General features: G+C 39.9%; 1 protein-coding gene across 1 annotated transcript; it reads right to left on the minus strand.

Moving 5' to 3' along the window:
- Positions 1-288: 288 nt before the first annotated feature.
- Positions 289-16,652, minus strand: LOC112050160 (3'-5' RNA helicase YTHDC2). Its single transcript, XM_024088345.2, has 12 exons — positions 16,306-16,652; positions 15,254-15,480; positions 14,542-14,643; positions 13,572-13,718; positions 12,235-12,382; positions 11,491-11,638; positions 10,364-10,539; positions 9,351-9,466; positions 8,152-8,293; positions 5,219-7,521; positions 4,405-4,535; positions 289-3,909 (listed from the first exon to the last, which is right to left on the minus strand). Exons 1-12 carry the CDS (start codon positions 16,517-16,519, stop codon positions 3,675-3,677), a joined length of 4,089 nt encoding a protein of 1,362 aa, XP_023944113.2. The 5' UTR covers positions 16,520-16,652; the 3' UTR covers positions 289-3,674.
- Between the last annotated feature and the right edge of the window lie 148 nt (positions 16,653-16,800).

A 16,800-nucleotide genomic window follows, 5' to 3' on the forward strand; every position in this document is an offset into this window, starting at 1 on the left:
GTGTAGGGAAAGGTAGCGAAGAAGCGCACATTAGTCAAAGCGAAGCTTGACCGGGTCCACTAGTATATTATATATTAAAAACACATATATTTATTAAAATTGTACTAGTTAGTTATCATAACAACCTATGCTTACTTTAAACAGAATGTTATGGGTGTATACTTATGTGAATTGTCTAAATATATTTATTTACCTTTTAATTGATCAATTATAAAACCAAATTATTTTTGATATTTTAAAAGGGATCTCTTCGATTGGGACTAAAATTTTTTAAAATAAAACATTAAGAACTTAATAAACATCTTTTTATTTCACACTTTTTTTAAAAATCACAAACAAACATGTTTTAGTTGCCTCGCTTCAACCAAGCGTCTGCTTATTATTGGGGCTTCATATATTTAACTATAACATTAATCGCATGGTTCCGCAGACTTACATAGTAGCCATGTCCCTATCTTAACTTTAACTTTACATTCATGAAACGTGTGTATGTAATTCAGTTCTATCGTTTTTTTCATGGGTATTAAAGATAGTATTTCAAGGAAAGATCACTAGAACGAAAATTTTAAAAATGTAGCATTATCGAAAAGTAAAACTGACTATTATACGAAAAAATATCATCAACACATCAATCATAAGCTAAAAACTCAAAACTGTTTCGAGTTTCAATACTAAGGACCTTTTCATAAAAGGGATAGCACGGTATATCCCCGTATAAAAGTATATGGAGATAATAATACAATATAATAAGAATCTGGTTAAATAATTGGCCTAATATGTTTCTTGAAAAAAAAATCTTATTTTTATCATTCTTCTAGGGAAAAATGTTCGCCGGTGTACCAAAGCGGTGTAAACATTTGAAGCTGAAATATTTTTTTCTTTTACCAACAAACAGACCAATCTTGAGTCTTAAAAAAATATCTTTATCTTGTCTCCGTTGTGAATAAATTGTAGTTTAAAGATGAATTACAATTATCAAGATTTTTTTTAGATGTAAGTAAATTGCTGGTTGGTTAGTATATACCAGGGCCGGGGATGGTAATTCCCTTTTGTCCTTGAAAAATGAACCAAGATCATAAAAACTAGTTCACCAGAGATTATAAAAACGATAGAACTGGCACTTACATTAAACACGTAGATTTTTTAATGGGAATCTTGGCATGGCTTTGAACACTTCATGTTTAACTAACCATACTATGTTTAACTACAAAACAAACTATAATAAATAAAAATACCTACATAATATAGGAAACTAAGTTGTCACAAAATATTATCAAATAAATCAATATAATTGTTGAAAGTCGGAATCAACTCGAGTCACCTGTTAGTTTTCATCGAAAACACTGCCTTTAAAATATAACAAAACAAATGTATAGTGGAATATTCCGCTTTCAATAATCATCATCATCATCATCATCATCATCATCATCAATCTCTATCTTTCAATAATATCGATAGTAATTTTTATTTAACAACTTTGTCATATCACACAACAGGTATTTTACAGAACTTTAAATTCATCATATATATGTCTCATGCAAAAAATACAACCTAGACGGAGAGCCGGTGATCTCCGGACCTTCATCGTTTTATAAAATATGAAAGTATATTAGCTTATGATCTTACTTTTAGTAGGTACGGTAGCCAATCATGTAGTTTGGACAGTGGTAGCTTCGAGAGGTAGTATGTTTTAAGGATCCAGATGATCCAGAGCCGTTGAGGGCTCAACCGTGTAAGTATAAAGGTTTTTTTTATATTTTTATCACCATGATATGAGAAATGGTATCCCCATTAGCCAGACACTTGGTTTCATGGCAACTCTTCAAAACACTATTTAATTTGAAACTTCAAGGGTCTCTAGCGAAAATTACGTATAATATGAAGCCAAGTGTCTGGCGAATGGGGATATAATTTATCTTAATATGCCGATAAAGAAATAAAAAAATTATACTTAGCTCTAGCTTTTATAAAATGATGAAGGTCTGGGGTTACCGGCTCTTAGTCTAACTTTTAAAATCTATAATTATAAAAATTCATTTTATATATATTTTAATCAGCGAACGAAACGTAACTAGACCGTATATTATAGAGATAAATATTTACTAGTCATAACTTTTTATACAAATAAATCAGTAGTCAAATCAGAGGCGTGCACACATGTTCTGATCAGGGTAAGGCAAACCGCATGACCTCATGTGCTAGGTGCATGATTCTTTACTCAATCTGCAAACTGCAATCTCATCTGTGTCAAGAGACCAAGCGACCAATAACTCTTTTTTGCGATGGGACAAATATTTTATAATATTAGTATGGATTAATTTTTAATTATTATTTATTTAAAATATAGATTTTTTTTCTAGGTTTAATTTATTTTAGTTTAATTTATGTGAACATTGCTATATGTATTTTGTAAATAAATTATTATCGGTAGTAGATTGGTAGCTTTAGTAAAAGTTATGCAAATAATACATATATATGTACCTAGACAAAACAAAATCTCCTTTTTTAAAGTAGGTAAGGATTAAACTGTAATTAAAATAGGTAAAAATCAGTAAAAGTTAAATAGGCCAATGGAAGTGTGTTGGAAGCAAGTGGGTTAGTAAAAATACAACTTTTAATAAATATTTTATGTATCTAGATTGCCCACGAATATTCACTCAAGTAGGACAAAGAATGCATGCCACTGAACTTCGGCCGCTCAGGAATTGCGTTTCTGATTGGTCGTGATCGATGTAACTTCGAACTGGCGTTCAAGGTTATGCCAACTGTTTGTCTTTGTAGTTGTACAGGATCACGACCCGTTTGATGTTTAACGCAATCTCTGAGCGGCCGGATATTAATTGCCTACGTTTGTCTTACATATCGCTATATCTTCTTCTTATCGTTCTATCGTGATAAAAGAGAGGGATATTTGGATGCCGCTATTGGTCGACGATGTTCTTCTCTCGTAACAAAATATAATATTGCTCTACTATTAAAATACAGGTCTACTAAGATTAGTTACTAGATGACATTCTCATTGCGTATATAAAGCCAAGTATCGAGTTTATGTCCTTATAAGTAAATTAAAATACTGTTTAAAATTAAAACTCATTATGAAATTTTTGAAGAGAATTATTTCATTAAGTATATTTATATTATTATATTATATTTATATTAACCATGTACTCAGGAGACAATATAGAGCACAAGTGTGTGCGCAAGCACAGGTGCACTCTCATAGTCTGAAGGAATACCGACATGACCGGTGAAAGATCAGGCGCAGGACTGCCTAACTTACCAACTCCAGGCCACTATTGAGGTTATTATTGTGAGAAAATTTCCAATAACGTATTTTTTTTTGTTGGCCTGATCCGGCTTTCGAGCCCTGGACCTCATTCTCATTGTCAGTAGCTGAACCAACTAGCCACGGGACCAATGAGGTAGTTAAAAAAAAAGATATACTATTTAGACTAAGTCTAAAATAAAAATATATAGTTGAATGGCGGCCGAGACGAAAATATCGTTGTCTCTATCATCCAACCGCATCGAAAAGAAGAGCAATATTTTCGGTTCCATCGCTATTGGTCAACAAACTACACGACATATCTCGTGGGTCGCATGTTATGCCTACAATGTCGACAATACGCTTCTCGTCACACGATGTATACGCCCACAGCTATATCGAAGTACCACTATTGGTCGTTGGAGTGCTTCTGTATGGGGCGCGCTTGATGCGACTGGTGCGGTTGGTGCGGTTGGTGCGATTGGTGCGGCTGGTGCGGCTGGTGCGGTTGGTGCGGCTGGTGCGGGTGCCGCCGGCGCGGCGCTAGCGCGGCGAGGAGCGCGCGGCCGGCGGCCGCGCACACTTCGGTCCCGTCCCGCGCGCCCGCCACCCGCCCGCCGGCGCCCAGCGTGTTGGAGATGTGCCTGTATCGGAAGAACGGGTTGACATCAATGATAATTGTATACTATAGAACGGTTAAGTCCCTACAAAATCACCGCAAAAAGTGATCCGACCCTACCCCTACCCTCTATAATAGGCAACAAAACACCGCACACCTGCACATTTTTGTTTTTAATTCCATTATCTACTATCTAAAAATAAGTCGGGTTTTCCTTCCTGACGCTATAACTCCAGAACGCACGAAGCGATTTCCACGGTTTTGCATTCGTTGGGAAGGTCTCGGGTTCTGTGAGGTTTAGGCAAAGAAAATTCAGAAAAAATTTCAACAGAAAAGCGGGAAAATCTTTTTCACATACAGTGCCATCTCTGATACATAGCATGTACTACAAACCAATATTGTAGGGTAGGAGAGGGTAGGGGTAGGGTAGGGTAGGGGTAGGATAGGGTAGGTGTAGGGTAGGTAGAAGAACAGACCCACGCGGTCGCCTGTTACCAGTACCTCGGCAGCGATCACTCACCTCACCATGTGGAAGGGCACGCTCTGCGTGGAGATGAAGTCGAGCGCGCCGCTCGCGTCCGTGAGCGTCGCCGCGCCCGCGAACTTGGACGCGTGCGCGCACGAGAAGAACAGCACCACGCGGTGACCCTCCTACGGACATCAATCAATAGGGTACTTTACTAGGTCCAAAATTGTATGGAGCCCAGGATCAGTCATTGTACCCTGGCGGAAATAAAAAAAAAATTTTTTTTACCTATTTTTGATTATACAAATCTACGAATTTACTTTAATTCTTTCGAAATAATATTCATTCTCTCCCAAGAAATGCAACACTAACAAGCGTAATAATGGCGTTTGACGTTTTCAATGCAGTAGTCGTTTTGACGTTTGCTGACAATTGTCATGTCATAGTTGCTTTTAGGGCGCCATCTTGATATAACTCAAAAACTTTGGTTTTAATTTTATTTATTTCTTTTTATTTAGTTAGATTTCTTCACTTATTTAGATTTTAATAAAATCCTTGTGTTTTTTTTAATTTTAATGATATGGTGTACAAGAGTGGACCTGAATTGGACAATCTCTTTATATATAAACAATATTAGGTGTAGTACATGGAATTAAGGGTCCGAAATATATCGATATCAATTAATAAAAGTTAAGGATTTTTCATAAAACTTAATTTAAATATCACATATTTTTCCTATAGCCTATTGAGTCACTATTGGTCCTATAGTGCGAACAAGATAAGTTTGTGCGTGGCCAAAATCGGAACCAATCGAGAGTGCCGCCATCTTGTCGTCTTTACTGTAACTAAAATATATATTCGTATTGACCTGCTTTATTTTCTGCAACTTCTTGCCAGTGTTGGCGGTGAAGGGGAAGCTGGTCCCGGCCTGCGCCGCCTCCACGCTGTGCGCGTCGTCCGTCTTCACCACGAAGTACCGCGTGTTGGCCTCGCTGTTCTCTGCGTACTTCTCGATGTTGGCCAGCAGAGTCTTCCCGTTCGGGGACATGGGGCTCTTGGGCCCGCTGTACGACTGAGGGGAGAACCCTTGCGGCATGCCGTCGTTCCTCCAGCCGGGCCTCTGATTGTTGTTCCTGTTCTGGTTCTGATTCTGATAGTAATTGTGATAGTAGTTGTTCCCGAATTCGGTCTGACCGTACTGAGGGTAGAACTTATTCTCGTGTCTGTATTGTTCCTCGTCTAGCCTCATTCGCCAGTTCGGTGAGTCGACGGTCAGCGGTTTCGGTCGCTGCCCGATGCCGCTCGGCTGGTTCAGTCCCACGTTCTTCTCCTCGGCTCCCAGTACGTGCACAACGGTGCTGAGGATCTGTTCGTCGAGGGGAGTCATCGGTTTGCCGGGGTTCGACATCCTCCGAATGACGAGAGCGCAGAGCTTCTGCCGCAGATAGTATACGCTGATGGCATCGGACGCGTCCGCTGTGAAAGCCATCCAATCGTCCAATGTTAACACTGCGGTGTCTGGGGAAGAATTGTTCTCGTCAGCCTCGCTGTCCGAGTCGCTCGACAGCCCTGGAGGGTTGGCCCTCTGGGTCAGAGCCCCGGCGGGCAGTCTGATTGGACCGCTAAACAGCGCGACGGTCAGCGGAGTGACCAGCGTGGTGCATCGGATGAAACAGAATCGCCCGACCCGAGATATCTCCTCGAAGACGACCCAATCTGTGGGTAAGTTTTGGACGGACTTCGCGGATCCGTTGGCGCCGCCGCCGCGGTGCAGCGTCGAGCTCGGGTGGAATGCCACTTTGACTTCTTTGGAGGTTCTCAAGGTGCCGGAATCGCGATCGACGCGCGCTATCGAGGGATACAGGCCGCTGACCAAAACAGCCTTGACAACATGCCACTTCTCCGAGTTCAAGTTCACGTCCTTGATGTCGCCGGAACCTCTCGCTTTGACGAGACTCAGCGCTCGCAGCTGGGCTAGCAGTTGCGAGCGGTAGCCGACTATCATTTCCATGGTAGCTCCGCATATTAAATTTTTGGAGCAAAACGGCTTCTCCGTTCCGTTCTGTCGAGCGAGCTGCCACGCCTGGAACGCTCTCAACAGAGCCATGTGGTCCGAGTAGCTGTCGGCTGCGAATTCCTTCCGCGCCAGGCCACCTTTCTTCCTGTTCTCCGGGTTCATCGATATTTGAAAAGGTTCTTTGTTCGCCAAACAACAGACGATCGTCAATATTGGATCCAGACATTTCATGACACAAGCGTAGAGCAGCATCTTACCCAACTTGGGTTCGACCGTCAAATCTAACAAATGCTGGCCAATTTCAGTCAAATCCTCCATGGGAGTCAGAGCTCCGATAGTTTTCAACAGCGCCACCGCGTTGCGGACGGCCAGAAAAGACGGAGGCTCCAAAGCTTTGCTGAGGAAATCGGCTATCGGCGTGTTGCCTGGCGACAGTAACTTGGTGTGAAGGCACAACTCCTGCAGGGGGACCCTCAAGATTTCTGGGACAGAATTTAGCGGCAAGGTTTTGAACCTCCGTTTGGAGCACATGTGGAAGCAGTGTCCGGGTTTGGTCCTCCCCGCGCGGCCCGCCCTCTGCTGGCAACACGCCCTCGAGGTCCAAACGCACTGTAACGAGCAAACCCCACCGTTCGACTCGTAGTACTTCTCCTTGACCTTGCAAGAGTCTATCACGTAAACCACGTCATCTATAGTTATGGAAGTCTCCGCTATGTTGGTGGATATGATGATTTTCCTGGCATTCGGCAGAGGATTGAACACTTTCTTTTGGTCCAAAGTTTGCATGTTACTGTGGAGTGTGAATATTTGGTGTTTCATCGCCGTCATTTCAGTGCAACCTTGGATCAGGTCTCTCAGGGTGACGATATCGTCGTACCCGGGAAGGAAGATCAATATACTTCCTTTGGGCAAGTTTAAATGTATGTGCTTCACTAGAGTGAGCATTAGATCGTGATCGATGAGTTCCTCCGAGACCGCATGGTTGTAGACATCTAGAAGGAAGTTGTCCGCTTGGTTCTCATCGTCCTGGTTGTTCTTGGGTTCTTCGATTAGGTTGAAGGAGGCCAACATTTTGGCGCACTCGGCGTGCCCGTTGTCTATGGCGTGGTCGTACGCCGTTTTGCCGTTCTTATCTTTCGTTGATGGATCCGCGCCTGTGACAAAGAAATAATTTATATCATCATCGCCTTACCCTTATCCCACTTAAGTGGGGTCGGAAAAATATGTCAATCTTTTCCATTTGTCTCTATTACTCGTCAACTCATCATCCACTCCTTTTACACACATGTCCTCTTTCACACAATCCAACCATCTCTTCTTTGACCTTTCTCTCCTCTTATGACCTTCCATTTGCACATTCAACATTTTTCTAGTAATGTGACTTTCCTCTTTACGCATTACATGTCCATACCAAGCTAACCTTCTACTCCTCATTTTTTCTGTCACTGGCCCCACCTTCAGACTTCCTCTTATATACTCATTCCTTATTTTATCTTTTCTTGTCACACCACACATCCATCTCAACATACGCATTTCGTTCACATGCTATCCGTCCCTTTCATAGAAAGAAATAAAGCAATAATTTATATAATATTGGAAAATATGTGCATTTCACCTTGTGTCAGTGTATGAACCGAGTCCTTGTCTTCAGTGAGCAGTGTATGGCTTTGGGGAATCTAGTTTGAGTATAGTGGTATTAATGAATAGACCGAGGCCTCGTTTTCAATGAGCAGTGCTCGGCTTCGCAGAGATTAGTTAGAGCATGGCTGTACGAGTGTACTGACCGATGCGCAGCATCTGCTGCAGCGTGTCGGCGAGCCCGCGCGCCGCCGCCGCCATGAGCGCGGTGCGGCCGCAGCGCGAGTGCGCGCACTCGGTGGGCACGCCCTCGGACAGGAACATGTACAGGATCTGGCTGAACGAGTCCTGCGGACAAACGATTGCGACTACAATGGGTTTGTACAAACCCAACTTTGTAGCATAAAAATCAAGGACTTTCATACAAACTTGTGAGAGACCTCTTTAATCCGGCCCTATCGCAAAATCCATTATTAGCAGATACCTACTAACTATGGACTACCTCCTTGCCAAAATTCATCTTTGAACGTCAAGCGGTTTCCGAGATTTCGTTCAGAATGACCTTTCGCATTTATATATTAAGAAGACTAGCCGATGACCGAACATTATTTTCCCCGTTTTGGCCACATTTTTGAATGGTGCTTTGCTCCTATTGGTCGTAGCTTGGTTATGTAGCTTATACCCTTCCTCGATAAATGGGCTTTTCAACACAAAAAAAAATTTCAATTTTAATCATTAGTTCGTCAGTAGGTAAGGCAGAAGTACGAATTGCCTATAACAGGTGAGCAAAATATGTTGTGTGATGACGTCACGTACAATATCGTGACCGTTAGCGGGAGTCGATGTTTATGCGAACTTTGAATGCATGTAAAATCATAACTATGTGGTATTTTCAAATAAAACAAAAACTAGTGCATCTGTATATATAAAAGCTCTAATGTAACGAAGTTTCAAATGATTTTGCGTACCTAGTAACATTATTCATTGTAGTTACTTTTTGGTCATTAACAGAGAGCCCCAGATCGTAGGAAGTATATTTGGTATTTCGTCTCCCCAGACATAGACATTTACTTGGCTTTTTCCTTAGTTCCTCAGACCACTGAATATTTATATACACAGGGTGTCCCGCAAACGTAAATGGTATACAACACCAAATTTGAATAATTTTGCAAAAAATCCTAGGGTGACCAAGTTATATATTTTTTTCAGATTTGTCAATTTTTTCTATCTTGTATCAGTTTTTTTAATGCTACAGCCGCTGTAACTAGCATTTTAGAGATTTGATCTTTGTTAAACATTACGGATTAAGTTACCAATGTATTGTAATACTATTTTAAAAATTTTTTTTTTGTTTTGTAGAAGAAGCTTTGAGTACAATAATTATTTTTAACAGATAAACACTTACCAAACTATCCTCATTGAAGCACTCATCCAGGAACTCGTCCATATCGGCTTGCAGAGCGGGATCTATTTGCGTGTCTTTCTCTTCTTTACTGCTCTCTTCTTGAACTTGCTTCTGGCCTGAAATGTGAGATTTTTTTTTAATGCATTATAACAATAAAGGCCTTCCAATTCAGAATGGTGACCGAGACATTAAAAAAAAAACAATATAACATATAAATTGGATTATAAGAACAATATAAACATAGTCGAAAGGGCTATTGACGTGTATAATCTTTTATCCTGTTGAAATAATTTTTTTTTTCTAAATATGAAATTTAATTCATTTGTTTAAATTCTCAAAAACATTTTTGCTTCCAAAATTTTGATAATAAATTAAATACACTATTCAAATTATAGAAAGAGATATTAGTATAATCTGTGATATATAACCCCTTTTATATGACAGGGGTGAATCGAAACAGATAACACATTATACCACTTATGTGGACAATGTTAACAAATTAGACAAAAAAAAAAGAATTTTCAAAACGTAACGAATTTATGAGGTACGTTATCAACCCATATACGGCTCACTGCTGAGCTCGAGTCTCCTCTCAGAATGAGAGGGGTTAGGCCAATAGTTCACCACGCTGGCCCAATGCGGATTGGCAGACTTCACACACGCAGAGAATTAAGAATATTCTCTGGTATGCAGGTTTCCTCACGATGTTTTCCTTCACCGTTTGAAACACGTGATATTTTATTTCTTAAAATGCACACAACTGAAAAGTTGGAGGTGCATGCCCGGACCGGATTCGAACCCACACCCTCCGGAATCGGAGGCAGAGGTCATATCCACTGGGCTATCACGGCTTATTTTTATGAGGTAACAAACATAAACTACTTATGCATCGACAAATATCTCGGTATAATGTTAAAATTAATAATGATATAACCTAATATTAAAAGATTTATATCTAAGTAATCTACAGAGTTGAAAACAAAATGTAAGGCAGTTTGTTTCTGGTGTCTCACCCTCCAAGTGTGACCAGAAGCTGTGGCCAGTCTTCAGCTTGGCCTTCAGCTCGCGCTCTATCTGCATCATCCGCTTGGTGTTGTACTGCGTCATCTTGAGGATGTCCTCCAGGTAGTGGCGCTGCACCTCGTGCAGGCGCCCGGGTATGGTGATCACGGGGCAGTTGTTGAAGTACCTGTGTGGAACAGACATTAAACACTATAGGCAAAATAAGGAGAGCCGTGATAGCCCAGTGGATATGACCTCTGCCTCCGATTCCGGAGGGTGTGGGTTCGAATCCGAACCTTGGCATGCACCTCCAACTTTTCAGTTGTGTACATTTTAAGAAATTAAATATCACGTGTCTCAAACGATGTGAGGAAACCTGCATACTAGATAATTTCCTTAATTCTCTGCATGTGTGTAGTCTGCCAAGCCACATCCAGCATGGTGGAATTTTGGCCTAACCCCTCTCATCCTGAGAAGAGACTCGAGCTCAGTATTTAATGGGTTGATAATAATGAAGAAGACGTTAATGTATAAGGGACACAATTTAAGATCTATTTACAAAATAAATATTGTTTACACCGAAAATATTAATTTTAGATTAGAACACATATTCCTTGAACATTTTTAATTAATTTTCGGTAAAGAATATAACTAATTATGGGCCTCATATGAAAGCTCCGAGTCACACAGCGGGCGATGGAACGAGCTATGTTAGGAGTATCTCTGCGTGATCGAATCAGAAATGAGGAGATCCGCAGAAGAACCAAAGTCACCGACATAGCTCAACGAGTTGCGAAGCTGAAGTGGCAATGGGCGGGGCACATAGTTCGAAGAGCCGATTGACGTTGGGGTCCCAAATTGCTGGAATGGCAACCCCACACTAGTAAGCGCAGTGTTGATCGACCCCCCACCAGGTGGACTAACGACATCAAGCGAGTCGCAGGGATTCGCTGGATGCAGGCGGCTCAGTATCGTGATGTTTGGAAGTCCCTATAAAAGGCCTATGTCCTGCAGTGGACGTCCATCAGCTGATATTATGATAATGATGAAAGAATATAACCGCGAGTTATAGGAAATACTTCCCAGCACCCTGTATAGAATCTTGTAACGCACGATGTTCTAAAACGTCGTACAATACCTGGAGAAGATCTGCGTGTCCATGGTGGCGGACATGAGTACCAGCTTGAGGTCCTTGAGCCGCGCCAGCGCGTCGCGCAGCGCGATCAGCAGGAAGTCACTGAACTTGTCCCGCTCGTGCACCTCGTCCACCAGCACGTGCGTCACGCCTGCGGACAGCGACCGTTCACATGCTCAGACCAATTGTAGAAGGACCCGTATCGCACTCATAGTCACGAACAAAACTGTCTGTCATTTTCTGCGGAAAATGAGCTTAGATTTGGTATAAATCTTATACTAAACTAGAAGTTTTTGCCCGTTTTTTACACAATTCAATTACACAAAAAGGTATTTTTATGGAACTCTTTAACCGACGGACACGATTACAACTATTTAACATCGATTCTATAGAGACAGTTTTTACAATCGTATTAGATCGTTGATCATATACTTTGACAGAAAAGTAATGTCTAGCGAGGCAGGTCCTATACAATAATTGGTCTGAGTTCACATGTCACCATCGTTTGGTATAGTCTGGCAAGTTCGTTGGTGACACTCCCATGGTATGCGGGCGACGGGGGAAATACTATAAGGGTGTAAAGTGCGTGCGGGGAAGTAAGGTGCATCAGTCGTTCATCTCGGGAGTGTTACGAACGAAGTTGCCAAGCTATAGCTATCGCTGTATCAGCCTTATCAGCGACTAATATTATTTATTTTATTCTGTTATTATTGTAAATTTATCTCATTATGTTCTGTGGTCACTCACCGGTGAGCGCGGTGTCCCCGGCCATGAGCGTGCGCAGCAGCACCCCGTTGGTGCAGTAGGTGAGCACGGTGCGCATGCTGACGCGCGACTCCAGTCGGATCTGATACCCGATGGACTGGCCTATCTTCTCCATGCGCTCGTACGCTACCTGCAACAAACGAATGTTTAATACATCTCCAGAAACGTGTTCGGTAATGTGTAGGATTGCCAATAAAAACCGGACAGTCCGGTCAGTTTGCTCTGATATTTAGGTAAAAAGGCTAGACAGCCTACATTATTGAGGACTTTGTGTACATCAGTAATAAAAGGGAGGACAATATTTTTAATGTAAAATCAAGCATTGATTCAAGTTGATTATTACCGTTAATTTTTTTCCCACACACACTCGTCGTTCACTTGTTTGCTTACACCCTAACGAAAAGCGGACAAGCCGGACACTGTTTATTTTGGCTGGATACAAAATAGATTAACCTAACCATATCCGGCTTTATCCGGACATCTGGCAACAATAGTAATGTGCATACTGTACTAAGTCGGAATATAAAAACTTGCACAAACTCGCATGCTCATGTACATACTCACACACCACTCAAACACAACACACACAAACCACTCACAAACACAAACACATGCACTCTTGTATATTATTAGTAATTTAGTATTAATGATTATTTATATCAAATGTATTAGTCTACTATATATTATGGAAGAGCGGGGCCGCCCGTCACAAGTTACAGTAGTAATACTGCAAACTTAATGGGATGGTTCCAATCACAATATTACTGCTATGTTTGAAGATAATGTACTAATATGTATATCTATAATATATATACTATGCACAAAAATTAAGGGAGCAGAAAAAAAATCCAAATTTTTGGGGGATTTTCAACAGGCTGTAACTTATACAAAAATGGTCGTACAGCAAAAAAATAAAAAGCAAATTGTAGCTCTAAGTGTTTAGTTTTTGGATCTGAGTTTGAAAATTTTTTTTTGAAAATATTTTTCGAGTAATCATAAGGAAACCACCAAAAAAAAATTTTTGAAATTTTTTTGGTTTTTTTTTTAATCTACGGACGTGGAAAAGATTTTTTCGACTCAACCTCCATATGGACCGGATAGCTTGTTTATTCAGATTTAATTTCGTTTTTTTTAAATCTCGATACGAGCATTTCTCGCTGAGATATCGATGTTTGAATGGAATAAATTCTATTATTATTAATAAAAATAATAGCATAAAACATATTAAACACTCACGTGATTAGTTTTACTCACAACTTTATTAATACATATATGTATAACTTCCATGCATGTTTTTTTTAAGAATACAGAAGACTTACCCTCTCAGCGACGGACACGGCGGAGATCCTCCGGGGCTGCGTGCAGTAGATCCTGGCGGGCTGCTTGTGCTCCTGGAAGTGGTCCAGGATCAGCTGCGGCAGCTGAGTGGTCTTGCCGCACCCAGTTGCTCCGGCCACTATTATAACCTGGAAGTGTCACCATTCCAGTCAGTTAGAGGTCTTAAATGATGATATGATACAGCTGTATTTATTTACTTTTACCCATATGGCAACCCACAGAAAATACATTTTTGGAGATTCTCATTGTAGTGTTTGTGAATACTAAATAGATACCTACAATACTCATACACTGTCTCATGTACATTGGTAGTGGGGGCATGGGACAGTCTGTCCCCGGCGCTTGACCGGAGTGGTCGTGTGCGGTCCGCTTGCCATACCAGTGTAGGAATGAGCTAATGATTTGCTTACCTTATAGTATGGACGAGGGTCCATGCACTCACAAATGAAAAAAAATGCATGTAACACTGTTTACAAGTATAAGAGGGCAGTGAGAGTTTTGCTTATTGTTGATGACAAGGAAAGTGGAGGGGTAAATAATTGTAATAAATCTGCTTATGTAATACTTGAACGGCCCCTCACCTAGTTAAGCAATGTTACCTGCTTGTGCGATATTACCTGGTTGTACAATATTACCTGATTATACAATATTACCTCATTATGCAATTTGTATAGCATAGTTGTGCAATATTACCTTACTGTGCAATATTACCTGGTTATGTAATTTGTATAGCCCAGTTGTGCAATATTACCTGGTTATGTAATTTGTATAGCCCAGTTGTGCAATATTACCTGGTTATGTAATTTGTATAGCCCAGTTGTGCAATATTACCTGGTTATGTAATTTGTATAACCCAGTTGTGCAATATTACCTGGTTATGTAATTTGTATAGCCCAGTTGTGCAATATTACCTGGTTATGTAATTTGTATAACCCAGTTGTGCAATATTACCTGGTTATGTAAGATAGCATTGATGAGATCCTGCCTCTGTTCATACACTGGCAACTTTTCCCTGAACTTCAGCAAATCTGGGTTGTATGATGTGTTTGGAATCTGCAATCATTACAAAAAGAATAGCAATTTCACTATATAAAACAGTAACACCAAATACTTCTATGTTTTATACAATTAATACATTTGTAAACTCACTTAATGCATTAAAAACTAAATTTGCTGAATATATACCAAGTAATTTGCATAAGTTTCAATTAAACAAATGCACTACAAACTAAAATAGATTAACTAGTGGACACCCCCAATACTGTGAGATTTTGTTTATTACTAAACCCACAGGTTAAATAAGTAAACTTAATTTTAAGTTTTTGACCAATTATTATCGCCATTATGTTATAATATTAATACCTACCCTTTAGAAAGTTCTTTTAAACTAAGCATATTTGAAATAAATGAATATTGACATAATATTGCACCTTTTCAAATTGTTTCCAATACAGCTGAGCCGTACCTTCTACAGATGTAATTCTCAGAACACATTACTTAAATGTGGTCATTTACAGTAGTATGTTGTAGTAAGCAATGTTTTTGATTAAAAAAGGTCACGTAGCATTCAGCTAACAACTTGGATTACAATCAAAGTTAGCATGTTGTTCTAAGATATGTTGCCATAAACGGTTTTAACTGTATTCGTTTGGATAGCACAAACCTGTGGCAGACCATTGTTCAGCGGCCCCAGCGTCTTATGAGCCAGCTGCGGACTTCTCTCCTTCTCCGTACAGGTGCTCAGGTCATCTTTCTCTTTGCTGGTAATGGGGAAAGCGTTGAACAGTTCTCCAATAGTAAAGCGCATGTTACTGTCCAGTATGAGCTTGGCATCGTTCTGGATTATTGTCGATCCCAACCTTTTGTATATTGTTAGGTAGCGATTGACACCTGCAAAAATATGTGTTATTTATTCTCTACTAGTTAGCCATTGACTACAATTTCACCTGATGGCAAGTAATGACACAGTCTTAGATGGAAGCAGGCTAACTTGTTAAGAGTAGGATGATATCCATACCCCTTTCTGTTTCCACACAACACTGTACCGGAATACTAAATTGCTTGGTGGTACATCTTTGCTAAGGTAGTAACTAGCCACGGCCAAAGCTTCCCGCTAGCCAAACCTGGACCAATTAAAAAAAACGGACCAGCCGGGGATCAAACCCAGGATTTCCTTCTTGTGACTCCACTGTGCCACGGAGTTGTTCTAATATTTGTTAAAATGTAGTAGCAGATACCTATGCCTTTGTTTTTGTGGAACTCTTTTAACTTTGCTGATATAACCACAAATAAGAAACTTTTATGGTTTAGCTTACTTATAGTTTTTGATAATTCTGCTTCCAAATTATATTTGTGGTGTTCTATTTTGCTAATTTCATAAGTTGTGCAATATTTGTGAAAAAAAAAGAAGCATGAAAATTATCATGAAAGATAATTCATGAACTATAAATAACAATTTATAACATTCAGAACCTATAACTATGCCTAACAAAGAAGTGTATTTTTGATATGCACTTTAATATCAGATTTTTTCACAATTTCAGCTATGTACTATGTACTATGTATAGAATATATATAACAATGTTTTTTTCTAACTAGTTATAATGTTTTACTTCATTCATGCTATCATGGGTTTCCTGAAGAACTGTACCAAATAATAATGTCAAGTGCTATTTTGGGTCATACATAAGTTACCCTACATTAGAGCTTTTTTACCTTTACCGCGCGATTTCGACTTCAGCCCCAACTTTGCCACAGTCTCATGGATGAACCCTCGCTCCTGGGCAGACAGGAACGTTGGGAACTTCAACTCCGTCTCGTGTTCATCACTCAGAAACTTATCGAGCTGGATCTTCAATGCTATACTCACAGATTCAGCTATTGGAAAATGCTTACCGCCTAAGTTACGCTTACCCTTCTTTGAACTCATATTAGAGTGTAAAATTAAACTAAAAATTAAATAGAGTAACGAGTTTTCAACATTAGGATTATTCTATATTTTATATTTTACTGTTAGGTGTATTTTGTTATGTTTACGGTTTATCCCACACTAGGGCTGTTGACAAAATAACGATACATCGAAATATCGATATTATTGCTAAAAAATATCGATATAATATTATCAATTACTATTAATATTTTTATGGACGATTTAACGACAGGTCGATATTGAAACGTAATAATTATATTATTAATTATATTAATAATAAG

The sequence above is a fragment of the Bicyclus anynana genome, chromosome 17 (genome assembly GCF_947172395.1).
Source record: "Bicyclus anynana chromosome 17, ilBicAnyn1.1, whole genome shotgun sequence".
NCBI classification, from domain to species: Eukaryota; Metazoa; Arthropoda; class Insecta; order Lepidoptera; family Nymphalidae; genus Bicyclus; species Bicyclus anynana.